The sequence below is a fragment of the Cyphellophora europaea genome (assembly GCF_000365145.1).
Source record: "Cyphellophora europaea CBS 101466 unplaced genomic scaffold supercont1.1, whole genome shotgun sequence".
NCBI classification, from domain to species: domain Eukaryota; kingdom Fungi; phylum Ascomycota; class Eurotiomycetes; order Chaetothyriales; family Cyphellophoraceae; genus Cyphellophora; species Cyphellophora europaea.
In genome coordinates this window covers 3,376,466-3,392,527 of record NW_008481797.1, presented here as the reverse complement: position 1 = coordinate 3,392,527, position 16,062 = coordinate 3,376,466, and the positions used below count along the sequence as shown (strand labels likewise).

Sequence of the window (16,062 nt, the reverse complement as noted above, 5' to 3'; positions counted from 1 at the left end):
CGAATATCCACCAATATGGTGTGGCCTTAGACTTGCTGATCCCAATTTGGAACAGCGTGAGTGAGCGAGGCAGTGAGGTGTTGAAAGGATCCCACTAAGCTCGGCCATCGGCGGTGGTGGAATCGGATTTCTGCTCGAAAAATACGGAATCCAGACCAGGCGAAGGGCCAGGGGACGAATCAGGGGGGATACAAGCATTGAACACACCGTACAGAAAACCCGGAGAAACCAAGTCGAGCCAATCGAAGAGAAGCTATGACTAGGGGACGAAGCGAGGATCAGGCGTGAAAGTCGCATCTTACGGCCCGGTTAAGCAGAAGGTGGAAATTTGGGAGCATCGCAAAGGCGGGCCAGGCGGATGGTGGCAAGCTACAGGCAAGGTGCAGGCAAGATCCAGAGGAGGAGAGGAACCGTTGAGGGTCGATAGAGGAGAGGAAGTGGTTCAGGGGGTCTTGGTACGTTGGCCCTAAGCCTCGCCAAGCCATGCCCTAATCCGCAACAAGACGCCAAGACCCTATTTACCACACAGATTTAGCAGGTGCGCACCACTCCTACCCACGTGTGACGCTTCCACTCAGGCACCCCCCGGTCTAGGATGCTCCTTATTGCTCCCATTGCTCCCATTGCTCCCACAGTCTGCCTCGCTTCTTCTGCCAGGCTAGCAGTGCTAAGCTCATCAGCTCAATCAAATTTACCGACTGGATGGACTTGGCACTGTCTTGTTGTGACACACCAATCTTCCTCCCGGCGCTACCCCTGATCCCTGGGGATGTGGGTGCCGACGCTGTACCTCCGTTTTGGTGCGCTGAGGAGAATTCTTGTGCTGCGGGATCGGTCAAGAATCATCGTGTCACAGATCTTTTGAAAGGGCAGCCCAAATGTCGCTGTATATAACCACCACCCCTATAATACATATGCAAGGAAGGCGGCTTTATTGTATCCATCAGCCACCTGCGTGGCCCGCCCGACCTTGTGGCCAATCAGTGATGAGGTCTCTTTATGGCTAACCTTGTTGGCGGCAGGTGTAATCAACGATGGCCGATCGTCAACAGCTTGAAATGATTGCATCGACATATCATTTGGACAACTTGCGCCTACTGTATGTACGGAACGATGACACCTGCAACACGAGTCTCAGCCTCCCAGAACAAGGAGAATTGGTGTGCTACATGGCAAATCCTGCCGCTGTTGCCGAGCTTGTTCCCGCGCTCCGCACTTTTGAGCTGTTACCCAATAAGTCACAGCCTGGTTCCGCGTGCTCGTCACGCTCTGCGCTCTCGATTGCAGAGTGGCTGTTCCGTACGGAGTCCTCCGTGCCTGTTCATGCTTGTAACAAGGCCGGTGACAGGCACTGCATCCCACAAGCACAGCGGCGTTGCTGAGACCTCGGCGGGATCATCTGACGGCTCCAGCGCTTCGCAGTCTCCTGTCAATCTGCTCCAAAAGGACCAACTTGGTCGCCTGAGTTTTTCCCATCCATTAGGTGGCATCATGGAGAAGCGTCTGTCCTTAGGGCTGAAAATCTTCGGTAAACGCAGCAAACCACAACCCTTGCAGCTCACTTCTTAGCATCTCGTCCACACAAGAAACATGTCGTGTTCTCCAGATGGCCATCTCTCTACAAGGTTTGACCGGGAGATTGCACGCTTGGCTCCTAGGGTAGGTTTCGGAAACGCTGATACATGCAGTGAGTTATTATTATTCTGCGGTCGCGAGCGTCACATCTCACCCGCTTCGTCGTATCCAGGATGCCACCAGTGCGTCGTGACGCTGGCCGCCGTTTGCGCACCGTCGTGCTGGTAGCCAACAAGCAGGTGCGGCCCGTACGCCAAGCTGACACCGTGGCCCCCAGATTACAATCGATCAGCTGCACGGTCATATCGAGTGACCGTCCTCATCGACAAAGCCAATTTAGGTGCAGCATTGGTCGTTGGTGATCTGGGAGACATCGCGGCATACGCTGCTCTCTTCTAGGTGTATAGTATGGCATCTCAGAAGGCCCATCTCTCCTGAACGTACGGCTGATACCGTGGCTCTTCCTGCGAAAGCGCGGCGCTATCAGCAATGTACTCTTTGGCATAATAGACGACCGCGCGGCCTGAATCGACATACTGGAAATCGTTAGCAAACGTGCGACAGGCATGGGTTCCGACGACATCTGCTCCCAGCCTGGGGATTTGTGTGACCTGATGACTTACAAAAGCTTGCATGTTGGCGATGAGGAACCGTGTAGTACCGCCATCGCTGTGCGCGTCGGCACCTTGGCTGTCCTCCAGCTCAATCATACGCTCAGCCACCGTGGCCGTGATCAGTGAGTCCCAAATCCCTTCTTTGCGATTGCACATCTTCAGTAGTTGCAACGCTTGCTGCCTGATGCGAGGGTTTCTGCATCGGATACAAACCGTGAGCAAGGGCTCGATGATTGACAAGCCCACCGAATACGACGGCTTGTAGAAGTCGCCCGGCCTCGGAAGCAACGGCGTTGCAGGCCGCTTTAGTCGTGGCTCAGGCAGAGTGGCCGCCCAGTCGCACCCAGCGACCGGTGTTGAATCCGGGGAAATCCCCAGCCATGCGCCCGGACATTGTCGAGGCTCTGGGACATGCTCAACGCCTTCGTACGAATGTACGGTGACCTCGATTCGCTTTTGCGGAGGCTTGTAGCCGGGCAGGATCGTGCTGACGCTGCTGATGAAGAGCGAGGCCAGGATGACCATATCCTGGAACTCTTTCTCCAAGGCCTCGAAGCCGACCTGGCCGCCCCGCAGGTCCACGCGGAGCAGAATGCCGAGGTAGGTGCGGTAGAACTCGAGCAACGCCAGGCTGCCGACGTTGTTGGTGTTATCCGGCTGCATGTTGTTCAAGGCGTGACACCAGGCCTCGAAGCGCGACAGCAGCTCACGGCGCCTCTGCAACACCAAGGCCACCCGCCATTCTCCGTCTGACAGGTAGATGCTACTTGCCTCAATGTCCTGCATGAACAGGAGTGTTCTGTTGACGAGAACGTTCATCGCCAGGGTCGCCTGCGTCAACGACTGAAACGCTGCCGGAATGCGCCGGACACACTTGACCAGGTGAGGTGCAGCTTGGCCATATCCCATGTCTCCCATCTCGAGCCTTTGACTCTCAATGCGGACGAAAGCCTGCCGGAAGTGTACCCTCGGTACGTAAACCTCGGGATAGGTATCGGTCTTTGCATCGTAGTACTCGGCCAGGATGCCGAGGCCGCTGTCCATGTGGGTCATGGCAGACCGATAGTGTCCCTGGAGATTCTCAATGGCGGCGAACAGCAGACAGTTGAGCAAGGCGACCTCCACGGTCTCGGCGCTGTGCCTGAGAGTCAATTTCATCGTGCCGCACAAAGCCTTGCTGTACTGCTCCAGTGCAAAGACCGAGATGCCGGCATGCGCTTGGTGCAGAGCAAGGAAGTACTGCTCGTACACAGTGCTCAGGGCAATGACCGCGTGGCGCGTCGCATCGTGATGCACAGCAACCAGTGGAATGTCCCGAGCCCATAGCGCCCAAGCAAAGGATCGCGCAAGTTCAGGGCCGATGGACTGGTGGAATACCACCAATGCCCTTCTCTCGCGCTGATCGATGTCGGGTAGGTGGTTGAGGCTGTTGTCGACGTCGACGACATAGTGAACGAAGCCCGCAGCAGCCACCTTGGGCGCGGGTTCACTGTATCCCTTGCAGGTCAGTCGAGCTTTGCGGCAACGGTGGCATTGCGGTTGAGTCTCGTCACATTTCACACGCCGGGCCTTGCAGGTGAGGCAACCCCCGCGAGACTTTGTCGACCCGTGTCGTTGGTGCGGACTGGGATCCGAAGATGTTGGTTGCCTCATTGTGCACTTCGTTTTGGCTCGTGCCCAGGCCGCAGTGTTCACTGTGATCCCAGCAGTGGCATGAGACCTCCAGTAGGCAGCACTCACACTGACCACGCGTTCGTAGTTGATGCTGGGGCGAGGCTAACCGCTCCACTTCGTGTCGACGGCTCGACCGGAACCAATCACTTCCTCCGGTTATTTAAGCGCGGTGCTGAACGGGCTATCTCAAAGTGTTAGTAAGCCTTACAGAACTCTACATACGGGAAGTGCAGGAATTATGACATACGGAGAGGCATCTGCAGGTCAAGTCTGGCGCGCGCCCTGCTGGCCTGTTCGCTGGCGCTGTTGCCCGCCTAACTGAGTGAGCCTAGCCTAAGGGTCCGTTCGGAGCAGCAGGGTACTGACTGGCGCGATGAAGACGACCGAGCCGCAGCCTTGTACACCTCGGCCAGGTACCACGTAACTATGAATCCATCCTCTACAGGCAAGCAGGCCCAGTTGCCCCTGCTGATCAAGTAAGCAAGCACAGCGGAGATGCTGGCCGGGTTTACGTGCCTGTCACGCAGAAAGGGCCAGGACCAATCAGAAATCGACCTCGTATGCGCTAGTCCATTTGGAGATTTGGCTTCACTACGAGCGAGCTCTCTCGTGCATGGTTGACGATGCCGTATGGAGTCAAGATTGCCCAAGGCCGCGGAATGTATTGCGAAGCCCACGACGGTATGACTTGTGGCAGATTCATTCGTGAGCGGAGCATTGCTAAGGCCGGACCCGAGTGAACAGGACGTTCCGAAGAAGCAGTGGTGAATATAAGTGAGCACACTCCTACCAGCCTGTCATTCCCCCAAGCAAGATCTCGACCCTTTCCAATCAGCACCAGCAACCATGACCTCAGACCACTCAGCGACCACCTCCCCCCTCTTCAGCGCCATCGAAACCCGACAAAGCATCTACGGCCTCTCCAAGTCCCTCCCCATACCCAACGGCCGCGTCCAAGATATCGTGGCACACGCCATCACGAACTGCCCTTCACCCTTCAACACGCAATCAACCCGCGCCGTCATCCTGTTTGGAGCCGAGCACGACAAACTATGGAACTTTGCAGACGCCGCACTGAAGCAGATGATGCCCGAACAGGCCTATCAAGCACTGGCCCCTCGCGTCGCGGGATTCAAGGCCGCGTACGGCACCGTCATGTGGTTCGAGGACAAGGCGGCCCTCGATGGCATGGCCGAGAAGAATCCCGCTGTGGCGGGCATGCTGCCGCAGTGGAGCGAGCATTCTAGTGGCATGCACCAGTTCTTTGGTACGCAAGACAACAGTTACCCCCTTGTCATGAAACCATCATACTGACATTCAACTTTGCAGTGTGGACAGCGCTCTCGGTCGAAGGTGTGGGCTGTAATCTCCAGCACTACAACTTCAGCCCGGCGTTTGCGACGCAGGTGCTACAGGAGTGGAAGCTGCCCGCCACCTGGGACTTGAAGAGCCAGCTGGTGTTTGGGGCGCCGAAGAGCGGCACGTTTGAGCGCGATGGACCTAGACCGAGAACTTATCTGCCGGTGCAGGAGAGGTTGTTGCAGTTTGGCAACTAGAGCGATGCTCTGTGGGCGGTTTGTGGAGGTGGTTACAGTTTGATGCAGTTGGCCCGGTGGTTCGGCGGGAGTAAGACGCGATGTAGAGAGCGACCAGGAGTGGATCTACATGGTCAAGCTTGAAGCTTGTCAAGTGATGAGTTACTCTGCTGTATTTCAGATACAGTAGGATATAGGTGACCACTCAATGATGCGCTTTTACTGCCTGGAATGCTGGGCGCAACACACGCCTAAAGCTTAGGCGTCTGGGCCAATCCCACCACCTCTCCCCCCCGCGGAAAGGATATACGCCTCGGCCTATCATAACAGACCGAACTGCTAGACTCCGATCAAGCATCGATAGGCCAAGATCCCTAGAGTCCAACTAACAGTGACACTGAGAGGCATTTTCGTGTCATGGCGTACAACGACACTCAGATTTCCAAGCAAGGGTCTTTTGACAGTCGGGGTTTCGAGCGCCGATGCAGGCCATGAGTACCCTGATAAGTGTTGCTATACGCGCTCTGTGCATCTACGTCACGCCAGGGTTTGCGCGCCCTGGCAAACAATGGCGCCCTCCATATATCACTACTCAATAACACTTATGCCATAACTTTCACCGTCCTCACTCTACGAGCATAACAACACCTCGTCGCATCTCCTCCAACCATGCCGTCCAACAGCACCAACCCCGCCCCCCCAAAAGCCATCAGCCTCGACCAACGCTTCCACCACAACACCTCCACACACAGCCACACCATCCACTGGACCTCCCTCGGCTCCCCTACCTCCCCACCCCTAATCTTCATCCACGGCACGCCCTGGTCCTCCCTCGTCTGGCACCCCTTCGCCCTGAGCCTCTCGCGCCACTTCCACATCTACCTCTTCGACAACCCCGGCTTCGGCGCTTCTCCCCTTGGCACCCCACTCCCAGCCGCCATCCCCACAGCCCCAGAATCCCTCGACGCCGACCTCGCGCAGCAATCCGCCGTCGCCGCCGCGCTCTTCGACTTCTGGACCGCGGACGCGTCGCAGGGCTGGCAGAACCGGCCTCCGCACGTCGTGGCGCACGACCACGCGGGCCTGATGGCGCTGCGCGCGCACCTGCTGCACGGCGTGCCCTTCGCGAGCCTGTGTCTCATTGACGTGGTGGCCATCGGCCCCTTTGGGCACCCGCTCTTCAAGCTCGTGGCGGAGAATGAAGGTGTGTTTACGCAATTGACTGGCCCGGTGTTTGAGGGGGTGGTCGAGAGCTATATCAGGGATGCGGCGCATAAGGAGTTGGGGAGGGAGACGATGGAGGCGTTGAAGGCGCCCTGGTTGAGGGGGGAGGAGGGGAGGAAGGGGTTTGTGAGGCAGATGTGTCAGGCGAATAGTAGGAGTGTGCCGGAGGACGTGGAGCGGAGGTATGCGGAGGTGGGGAAGAGTATGCCCGTGTTGGTGGTGTGGGGGAGCGAGGATAGGTGGTTGCCGGTGGAGATCGCGGGGAGGTTGGGGAGGGCGTTGGGAGCGAGGGAGGTGGTGGAGATTGAGGGCGCGGGGCATCTGATTATGTATGATCAGGGGGAGAGGTTGGGCGTGGAGTTGGGGTGGTGGTTGAGTAGTGTTAGTAGATGAATGACTGTCAGAATGATAGAAGTCAACGGCTCACTGTTGAGGTTTCTCTTATCTCCCTGCTGTTTGACGATAACAATGGGTTGAATGAGAGATCATTGCGTATAGTCGATTGCACAAACTCGTAGGTACGAATTCGGGGGTCTATCTACCACTACTCTGATCATCGCTGGAACGCTCCTGATACCTCTTTGCTTGAGCATTGGGAAGCAAGACGAAATACATCCGCCAAATTACTGAAAGGGGTCGAACTGAGGCTGCCGCGTATTAAATTCCCTGTCCTCGTCCCATTCATCGCTCGCCTGGCTCTCCCAGTCCGAATCGTATTCATGCAGCTCCGGAAATGCTTGCTGGCGATGGTTATTGCTGCGAATGGCGTCTTGTTTAGCATTGTCCGGGGTCACCCAAAGGCGAAAACGTGGGTGCAAATCGTTGATGGTGACGTCTGGAAGCCTCGCTGTGGAAGCTTGCTCCTCGACCTCATGCCGTGTCGATAATGCAGGTCTAGAAGGCTGGTCATCGGCCAGGTCAGGAGCCCCCGCCGGATCCGCTGCTTCAGTGAAAGGCCATACAAGCTCGAACATATCCGTCAGGTAGAAATCTTCCTCTTCAAGTTGCTCCTCCTCCACATATGGCACAATTGGCGGACCGTCCTTGTTGTACAGTTCGGTTTTGACATTTCTCTGCTGTTTATTGCCAGCGAGATCGAAAAGACGTTCGACCGAGAATGTTTCTGGAACGTTGGCCATGTTACTGAACTCGTTCTTGTTGTGGAGATATAGCTCCTCCGCAAGCACGTTGCCGCTCATCGTTTCAAGGGCTGGTGTGACCGATTCAGAACCCGAAGCAGATGGCGGCAGCTGGTACTCGTAGGGCCGGCAATGTTCCTCCTGTCCAAGTTTCTCGAAGCCCACCCGTCGGATCTTCCAGCTGTTCAGGAGCAGACCAGAAGGAGACTCGATCGTCTCGGGCTCACGGTGGAAAATGTCTAGTTCCGCAGCCGTGATCTGAAGAAGCTGGGGATATATTGGCAGGGATGGCAGCTGCATCTCCTCAATCATATCATCGTAGTCGTCCCACTCATCTTCCACAATAACGAACGGGGTGATGCTGAGGAGTTCGAGATGAACCTGACAAGCAAGATAGTCGACCATTTGTTCCTCGTAGTTCCAGATAGCGAGATAATTCGCGTGGAGCGTTTCCCGAAGGGCGGCTCGTTCATCCCAGAGGCGCGAGTTTCGTTCCATCGCTGCTAAGGGATTGGCCATCTGTCTGAGGTTCCGCGGGCGTTTGGTGCCGATGACAACGCTAAGTCGGCCATCAGACCAGCGCTGTTCAATCCTATTATTGAGTACCGTGCCGGATTCTTCCCAAACAGCATATTTGAGTCTTGGTGATCTCAATGTGGTCCAGCTCGCGAGGTGAAGGAGGCCTCTATTGACTTCCACCCAATGGCTGCAAGGCACGTGGGTTCGAGGCAAGCCGCGCGTAGTGGTTGTGACTGTTAACTTCTGCAGACCTGTCATGTTCTCTACCATTCTCATATATCGGCCAAGATACATTGAAGGTTTCGTCTTGACTGCGTGAGGCAGGCCCAGCGTCAGCTTCTGAATGAAGCCTAGTTTTGTTGGGCCAATGTGTTTGGTGAACAAACACCGGAATGCTTCAGCCGAATAAGTGGTAAACTCGTGCATACCATAGAGGGCGCGAAGACCGAGCTCATATAGCTTGTTGCAAGCGCGAAGAACGGCTAGCCCATTGGCAGGTAACCCCCCAGATCCTTGTTCGAGATTTGTATACCATGGCATAAATCTGTCGCCATCAACAACGTTCTCATGAGGTGCCAGGGCGAAGCTGGGCTTTATGGTGCGCGGCAAGATGGAATAGCCGAACCATCCCAACGAGATTGGGGACACATTGATCACTTCGGCGATGATCAGTCCCAGAATTTCTACAGGCAAATCCAAGAGTTGTATGCCGGTAGAAGGGGGAGAGCCATTGCTGATGAAGGCGTCTCCCAATGCTCTCGGTCCTGGAGTTGTCCAAGCATCGCGACCGTCGCCAAAAGGTTGGTCATTGGCTTGATCGGGCTGCGGCTTTTGTATGTCATTGCCAGGAACTGGAACAAGCTTGGAGATGGAAGATGGGGGCTCGGTCGACGCGTCGCGCGCCTTGGAAAGCTGTTGATTCGATGGATCCGCCATTGTGGAGAGTGAAAGGGCGTGAGTGGATTAGATTATTGCTTTGCGCGCAAATGTCGTGCAAATGTCTTCAACAGCTGTAGGGCTGCGGATCAAGTATGTGTAGAAGGAAGAAATAACCGCACAGAATATTCAATATTGTCAGTGCTTTATAGTTCTATAATCACTGGTGATGCCGGTCCGTCACTTGAAATGCGCCTTGCGGGGCAGTAGTGACTGTTGTTGGGCCAGCAGTCACCGCTGTGATATTGTCACCAACAAGAGGTTTCACTATTGTGTTTCGTGACGTGCCTGTCTGGCCAAGAGGTGACAATCAGCGAGTGAAATAGGATTTGCTTATAGAAAGGCAAGGCAGGGTGTGCTTTGGGCGAAGTCGGATACCAGACAATCTGTTGTTGTAGGCCACGATCCCAGATATCTAAGATTCTATGGTGATATGTTTGGTTCAGGGGACCCAGGGACGAAAAGGTCGTGGACTGGCCATCGCTGAAGCCGCCAGGGCAAGTTGGCGTGCTCGAGTGGGGCGTTGTTATTGCTGCCTGATATTTGACCGTACCGTACATTTTGGTAGCATGGCGGAGGTGGGAGTTTCAGTTCTGGCCGTCGGGCATTTGGAAAAGCTCGACATGCTCGGGATCGTAGGATCCAGCTCGGTCGCGAAGGATGAAAACTTTGAGCCGGCACAAGCTACAAGAATAAGTAGTTTCAAATCCGCGCTTGCGATGTATGAAGCTGCAAACGGCGCTGGTTTGTCCAGCTGGAGGATGTTTGCGCAAGGTAGGCATCGCACTCCTGCATCTGATTTAAGGAAACAACAAAGTCGCGATTGTCTAGATCGTTAGATTTCGTCCGAGACCAGACCATAGCATGGCCGAAGGCCACTACTATCCCTGGAATCAGCAAACAGCCGCCAAGTATACATTGATGTCGGCACATCCGCTTGCTGTCGACTCGTCTTACCATGGGTCTAGTCTTACATCGTTACATACCTATCAATCGGTTTTCTGCGGTGCGTCTTATCACGAAGGCTTTCTCACGAGGCAGAGACTAGCCTGTACGATCAGCTTGTTAGCCATGGATTGGCAGTCAGGTGCTTGCTACTCGGGCGCGGAAGCGGCGGAGGGGTCTCCGAGATAGCCAGACAGCTCTTCACACTCCTGCAGCATCATCGGATAGATTCATTCAAGAGACTCGAACGAAATTGGCAGAATGATCCGACTCGTGTTCAGGAATGGTATGTTTCAAAGAATGTAAAAGGAGCAAAGAAGTCGACTTGCTGTACGTCGGACGATACGACCCGTAGATGCAAGTTCCCCTTGGCGAAATCTCATGCTCAAAAAAGTTCGCAAGCACTAGCAGCATTCTCTCCTCTACACACTCTCCGCGCTCAAAGAATCGCATTCGAAGCCTACGCGTAGCGTCCGCCCTCGTGGCAAGATGCATGCCCTCCTCGCTTCGGGAGAAAGTCCCCGGACCACCTGTACTCTGTGCAGGACTTGCCGCAAGGCGCCGCCATAAAAGCATACCCAACGCGGCTTACACTCGCCGTCTCTCCGCACGGCACCTTTTCTCCATACCCTCGATCCGACCTCGATGCCGTTCGCATGCCCTCGACGAAACCTGCGTGGTGAAGAGCAGAGTGGAAGGGCGGATGGATGAAGATACGAGTCCGTCAACACTTCGGTGGCCTGGAAGCCTGGTTGGAACTCGTAGGTGGACGTGAGGGGAGAGGTCTTGAGGGTGCCAGTTAGGTCCGAGGCTGGAGTGGTGCTGGAGGCGACGGTTGCGCGATTCGTCGAAGATGAATAGTTATGCGATTGTCTCTGCGTGAGATAACTCGATGGGGCTTATTCTTGAGGCGCGGAGAACCACTATTTTTGAGTCTGTAGCTTAAGGCAAAGCAGTGGGTGACCACAGATGTCCTGTCGAAGGGACCAGACTCGGTGATTAAGATGCTCAGGTGATGATTTTACAATCTATAGAGTCAAGCACTTAGGCAAGCATGATCCCAAAGTGGCATGTGAGCTGTTGACGAGAACGATTGAACCATGTCTGATGGGCAATGAAGATTGTTATATTGTGGTCTATTTGGCCTTCTTTGCCTCCATTGCTACCTTCTGTGGCTGTCTGCTCCGGATCTCCTGCACGTAGCGGGATGCGTATGCAACAAGCTCGCCTACTAAAGCAATGACAAGAGCGCATGAGTTGCTCCAGATGTTGATGCTCACCCCGCCATACGGGCAGCGAGGGAAGCCGAGAATGAATTCGATGGGCCATGGGAACCACTCGCGAGGGTAGGTATAGATGGGCGTCTTTGCGTGCCAGAACTGTAAAAGAAATTTGACACCACTTGTGCACGCCCAGCGAAACATAGTGGCTCGAGAGTCAAAGTTGCTGCGGCCAGCGCTGACGGCAGCGGCTGTACACATCAGTCAGTGCCATTCTCAAATCATCCCTATATGCGTACCTTTCTTATCATGCTCTTCCAGTGCCTTGTCGTGTTGTCGTCGCAGCTTGGCCCACTTCGCGAAATCGTCTTGCGCACTAATGCCCGCAAGCTCCCGCTTCTTGTTGACGACATCTCGTCGAAGTCGGATCTGGTCTTGAAAATCTTTGGAGTGGCCAAATGGCGTCCTACACCAAAGCTGCCATAGCTATCCTTCATTAGCATACAACACGTTCTGAATCTGATGGAAGACACGTACCAACTCATTGATCGGCTTCGCACCAACTGTGGTGATGAGGTACAGCGCGAGTTCGAGGAGGAACACAACTACGAGTAGAGACATACTGTCCCTAGAATGTCAAGGGGGTATAGCACCGCAGAGGGAGGTTTGCGAAGCGCTTCAGGGAACGGATATTTGCGACGCACTCTCTCGCGGGAGTTGAGGTGTGCAGCGCTGGCCGATGACGTTGTTCTTAAAGAAAGCGTCTCTGTGCTCCACCGTATCCTGTATCTTGGCACTGACCGGACCAGAGCCTGGACGCGAGAGTTCAAGAGTACCTACAACCTAGAATCTCGAGGTCTGGTTACTTCGCTTGTCATGAAAACAACACTTACGATCGTGCTTAGGGTGTTTGTTGCCGCGATACTGCTGATGGCGTTCTGATGGCGTCAGGTACGGAGATGGGCCGCCAGGTCTCAGCATCGTCAATGTCGCGCGAGCTGGAAGGTTTCACTCCCTTTGAGTAGTTCGTGTTTGTCCAATCGTGTACTGGTTTCTTCGAACTGTGAGTGCAATCTGCGCCTTGTGACAGTAGTGTTGTCTTTGCTATGAAGTAAACAGCGCGGCATTCGCGGCGTCCGGCGAGAACGCCCCGTGGCCCGAAACCTACTTTTCGCTTGGCATCCAACTCCTCCTCAACTCCTCTTTTGCTTGACATAGTAGCTCAATCCAGCAAGTGTTGTTTGAAGGATCTTCGGATCTCCAACAGAACACGACTGAGGCAAAACACCAGCTTTATACACTTGGATCTTCGAGTCGGCTCAATTCCCGCCTCATCTGAAAGCTCAGGCCCAGCTTATCTCTTGTCAGGATGCCGCCTAATCGCGGCCTCCAGCCCTTGCTCCGGGCATCATGCCAGACCTCAAGATGGCGTCCAACCGCTCGTGCCTTGAGCATATTGGCTCTCCGACCCAAACAGTCTGCACCATTACCACAGATAACACACGTTCGCTCCTCACAACTGTCTGAACTGGCCCCGAATACTGTGCAGCGACGCTTTGCTTCTACCTCGGACAGCATCAATCGAACGCCTTTATACGATATGCACGTGGCTGCCAATGCCAAAATGGTCCCTTTCGCCAACTTCTCCATGCCACTCACCTATCCAGACCAGTCCCAGTCAGAGTCTCACAAGTGGACTCGCGAGAACGCCTCCATTTTTGATGTCTCTCACATGGTGCAGCACAAGCTCTCAGGAGCCCTGGCCTGCCGCTTCCTTGAGACCATTACCCCTTCCGCCATAAAAGACATTGCCAAGCACACCTCCACTCTATCCGTCCTCCTCGACTCCAGCGGTGGCATTGTGGATGACACAGTCATCACACGCCTTGGGCGCGACTCCTTCTACTTTGTTACCAATGCCGGCTGCCGCGAGGACGACCTCAAATTCATCCAGTCCCAGATGGATGCCTTTTTGAAAGCAGAAAACGCCTCGTCTGATCAGATCACCTGGCACATCCTCGATCACCACTCCCTTCTCGCGTTGCAGGGCCCCAGAGCCGCCGAAGTCCTACAGCCTCTCATCTTCCGCGATTCGGATGATGACCAAACTGGTAAATCCCCTCCCCACCCTGACAGCAACCATCTCCATAGCTCCAGCCGATCCCGCTCCAATCCACAACACATAGAAGCCCCATTGCCCACACAATACCTGTGGAACTTGTGGTCCTACGCACCTCCTCCCCGTGCGTTTGATTACAGTTCCCGCTCAGGCTCTCGCATCGCTTCATCGTCACTTACCCCCCAGCTTCTAACGTGGTCCACTCCCAAAACAGATTACGACCTCTCGACACTGTATTTCGGCCAGTCGAGGTGGCTGCAGCTGAGCATCCCAAGCGATTGCACCAAAGAAGGGACAGACCTGAACACGCCCAGCTTGTTGATCAGTCGTACTGGTAAGTCCTGTCGATTTCCTCCAATGTTCCTATTCCATGTTTGTTGGCAGCATCGACTTGTCTCATCAAGAGGCTTGGCCTGCTCTTCAGACTGCTCTCATCTCTTCTCCTGATCCATCATCACTCTTCGCCAGAAGATATATAAAAGCTTTAGAAGCTCCTCCCAATTCAAGTCACTGCCTTGCTGACACAATGCGCAGGATATACCGGTGAAGATGGCTTCGAGATTTCGATCCCACCGGAGTCGTCCTCTGACACGTGAGTTCCCATTCCTACACGCATCATCACCGCAATTCGCCTCACAAAGCCCCTTTCACACGCCCTTCGCGGGCTATGAATGTCTTATTATGCGCAAATTTGCCCCTCCCCCCCCCCCCCCCCCTCTACAACCCAAGAACATATGACTGAGCTCCGCTGCAGGAAAATAACGACATCCGCACCACTCGCGCAATCCATCGCCAAAGCCCTACTCTCGAACCCAGCCGCGCGCTGGGCCGGCCTCGCCGCTCGCGACTCCCTGCGCCTGGAAGCAGGCATGTGCCTGTACGGGCACGACATCGACACCTCCGTCACACCCGGGATGGCCGCGTTAGGTTGGGTTGTAGCAAAGTCGCGCCGGGACAGTCCTGGTAGGTCCCCACCATCCATCCATGCACCACCACCCCCTTCCCCTCCTCTTTCCAACCCAACCGGTCCACCGCTAACTCTTCCTTCTCACCCACCAGACCCCCCCTTCAACGGCGCCTCCCAGATCCTCCCCCAACTCGCCAAGCCCTCCACGATGCCCAAGCGCCGCGTCGGCCTCGTCCTCCTCGACAAAGGCGGCGCCGCCCGCGAAGGCGCCGAGATCGTGACGCCTGATGGTGACACCATCGGCACCGTCACCTCCGGCCTGCCCAGCCCGAGTCTGGGCGGGCAGAATATCGCCATGGGGTACGTGAAGAATGGGTTCCACAAGAAGGGGACGCAGGTGGGGGTCAAGATTAGGGGCAAGGTGAGGGCCGCGGAGGTGAGGGCCATGCCGTTTGTAGAGAGTCGGTTTCATCGGAAGGGTTGATTGGGAGGGAAGGGGGGATGGAGGAGGGGTGGGGGTGTGCTGAGTATCATGATGGGATCTAGGCGGGATTGAGTGACAGCTGCCAGGATGCGTGAAGGAATAGAAAGCCGGGAGTCCGCCAGCAGAATGAATGCTCAGCATAGCACGACACAGCGGGACGATGTGCGGCTGGTCGATATCGACATCGATACCCGAGGCACCAGGAACAGCAGAGAAGCCAGAGGTGCGCAAGATGCAGATCTTTGGCCTCTGAGCAGGAAGAATCAAGAATATAGTAATGCCGCACAAGCCGGCGGCTCAAAGACCGCAACGACGACGCCAGCTGAGGGGGATTTCAACGGCCTTCCTCCACGTTTCAGCGACCACGTCCAAGCATTCGAGTGTGCGTGCCCATGGCAGCAGGCCAGCAGAGCAGAGAGCAAGCAACCTTAGGCTACCGCCGCCTCAATATTGTCCTTGGACTCCGGCAACATCTCCTTGGGCGTGGCTGCTTTGAGTCCGCATCGAGGGGTGCAAAGGCTGGTGAGTCCGGTGTGTTCGGTGGCGAGCGCGTCATCCGCGAGGCAACGGCCGTGCCGCCGCGTTGTCGGGATCGATAATTTCTACGAAGTATCTAGTTCGTACCCCTCTCACCATGACAGTTCCCACTCAGAAATAGTGGTAGGTCGGCGCTGTAGGGTCCTTCTCGGTAATGTCCCGCACCGCCATGTAGCGCGTACTTCGTATAGTAGTTGTGATGCTCCGTGAGTCCGTGCTTCTGCAGCTACCGCTGTCATCGTGAGCCCTATCGGCCCCAACAGTCAAGCCCGATATACGGCACGACTGCTCGCGTGGGCCGTCCTGCAAGGTCGACGCCTCATGAGCGTCACCTCGCAGAACGGTGCGCCAGCCACGGATCCAGTTCCAGCAAGTCCAACTCTTTGCGTCCTGCCCCCGCCACCTGCGATCCCCACCGCCTGGTTTAAGATGGTACCTGAGCGGCCGGCTGATGCTGCACAGCTCTCATGAGGCCTTGCGCACTGCCTCATCCGAACAGTGCATGGCTTGTTCTTCGTGGCTCCTTGGGTTGGGGGGGGGGGGTATTCTGCCAGAGTCGACATGTTGTCCGCTCTCCGTCTTGTACGGAGTGAGTTATCGGCTTGTCAGATAACTGCTTAGTACATCTCGGCGC

At 55.5% G+C, this 16,062-nt stretch overlaps 6 protein-coding genes across 6 annotated transcripts; 3 read left to right on the top strand and 3 right to left on the bottom strand.

Moving 5' to 3' along the window:
* Nucleotides 1-1,991: 1,991 nt before the first annotated feature.
* Nucleotides 1,992-3,842, bottom strand: HMPREF1541_01300 (uncharacterized protein; the record flags this gene model as incomplete). The annotated part of the gene is made up of 2 exons (XM_008713600.1): nt 1,992-2,111; nt 2,199-3,842. 2 exons carry the CDS (start codon nt 3,840-3,842, stop codon nt 1,992-1,994), a joined length of 1,764 nt encoding a protein of 587 aa, XP_008711822.1.
* An 867-nt stretch (nt 3,843-4,709) lies between these two features.
* Nucleotides 4,710-5,419, top strand: HMPREF1541_01299 (uncharacterized protein; the record flags this gene model as incomplete). The annotated part of the gene is made up of 2 exons (XM_008713599.1): nt 4,710-5,130; nt 5,193-5,419. 2 exons carry the CDS (start codon nt 4,710-4,712, stop codon nt 5,417-5,419), a joined length of 648 nt encoding a protein of 215 aa, XP_008711821.1.
* A 648-nt stretch (nt 5,420-6,067) lies between these two features.
* HMPREF1541_01298 (uncharacterized protein) lies at nt 6,068-7,015 on the top strand (the record flags this gene model as incomplete). The annotated part of the gene is made up of 1 exon (XM_008713598.1): nt 6,068-7,015. The coding sequence occupies one exon, from the start codon at nt 6,068-6,070 to the stop codon at nt 7,013-7,015; it is 948 nt and encodes a 315-aa protein (XP_008711820.1).
* Nucleotides 7,016-7,245: 230 nt separating this feature from the next.
* Nucleotides 7,246-9,216, bottom strand: HMPREF1541_01297 (uncharacterized protein; the record flags this gene model as incomplete). Its single annotated transcript, XM_008713597.1, has 1 exon — nt 7,246-9,216. The coding sequence occupies one exon, from the start codon at nt 9,214-9,216 to the stop codon at nt 7,246-7,248; it is 1,971 nt and encodes a 656-aa protein (XP_008711819.1).
* Nucleotides 9,217-11,297: 2,081 nt separating this feature from the next.
* HMPREF1541_01296 (uncharacterized protein) lies at nt 11,298-12,002 on the bottom strand (the record flags this gene model as incomplete). Its single annotated transcript, XM_008713596.1, has 3 exons — nt 11,298-11,632; nt 11,681-11,867; nt 11,919-12,002. 3 exons carry the CDS (start codon nt 12,000-12,002, stop codon nt 11,298-11,300), a joined length of 606 nt encoding a protein of 201 aa, XP_008711818.1.
* Nucleotides 12,003-12,750: 748 nt separating this feature from the next.
* HMPREF1541_01295 (glycine cleavage system T protein) lies at nt 12,751-14,891 on the top strand (the record flags this gene model as incomplete). Its single annotated transcript, XM_008713595.1, has 5 exons — nt 12,751-13,492; nt 13,715-13,834; nt 14,035-14,077; nt 14,255-14,463; nt 14,560-14,891. The coding sequence occupies 5 exons, from the start codon at nt 12,751-12,753 to the stop codon at nt 14,889-14,891; spliced, it is 1,446 nt and encodes a 481-aa protein (XP_008711817.1).
* Nucleotides 14,892-16,062: the final 1,171 nt, after the last annotated feature.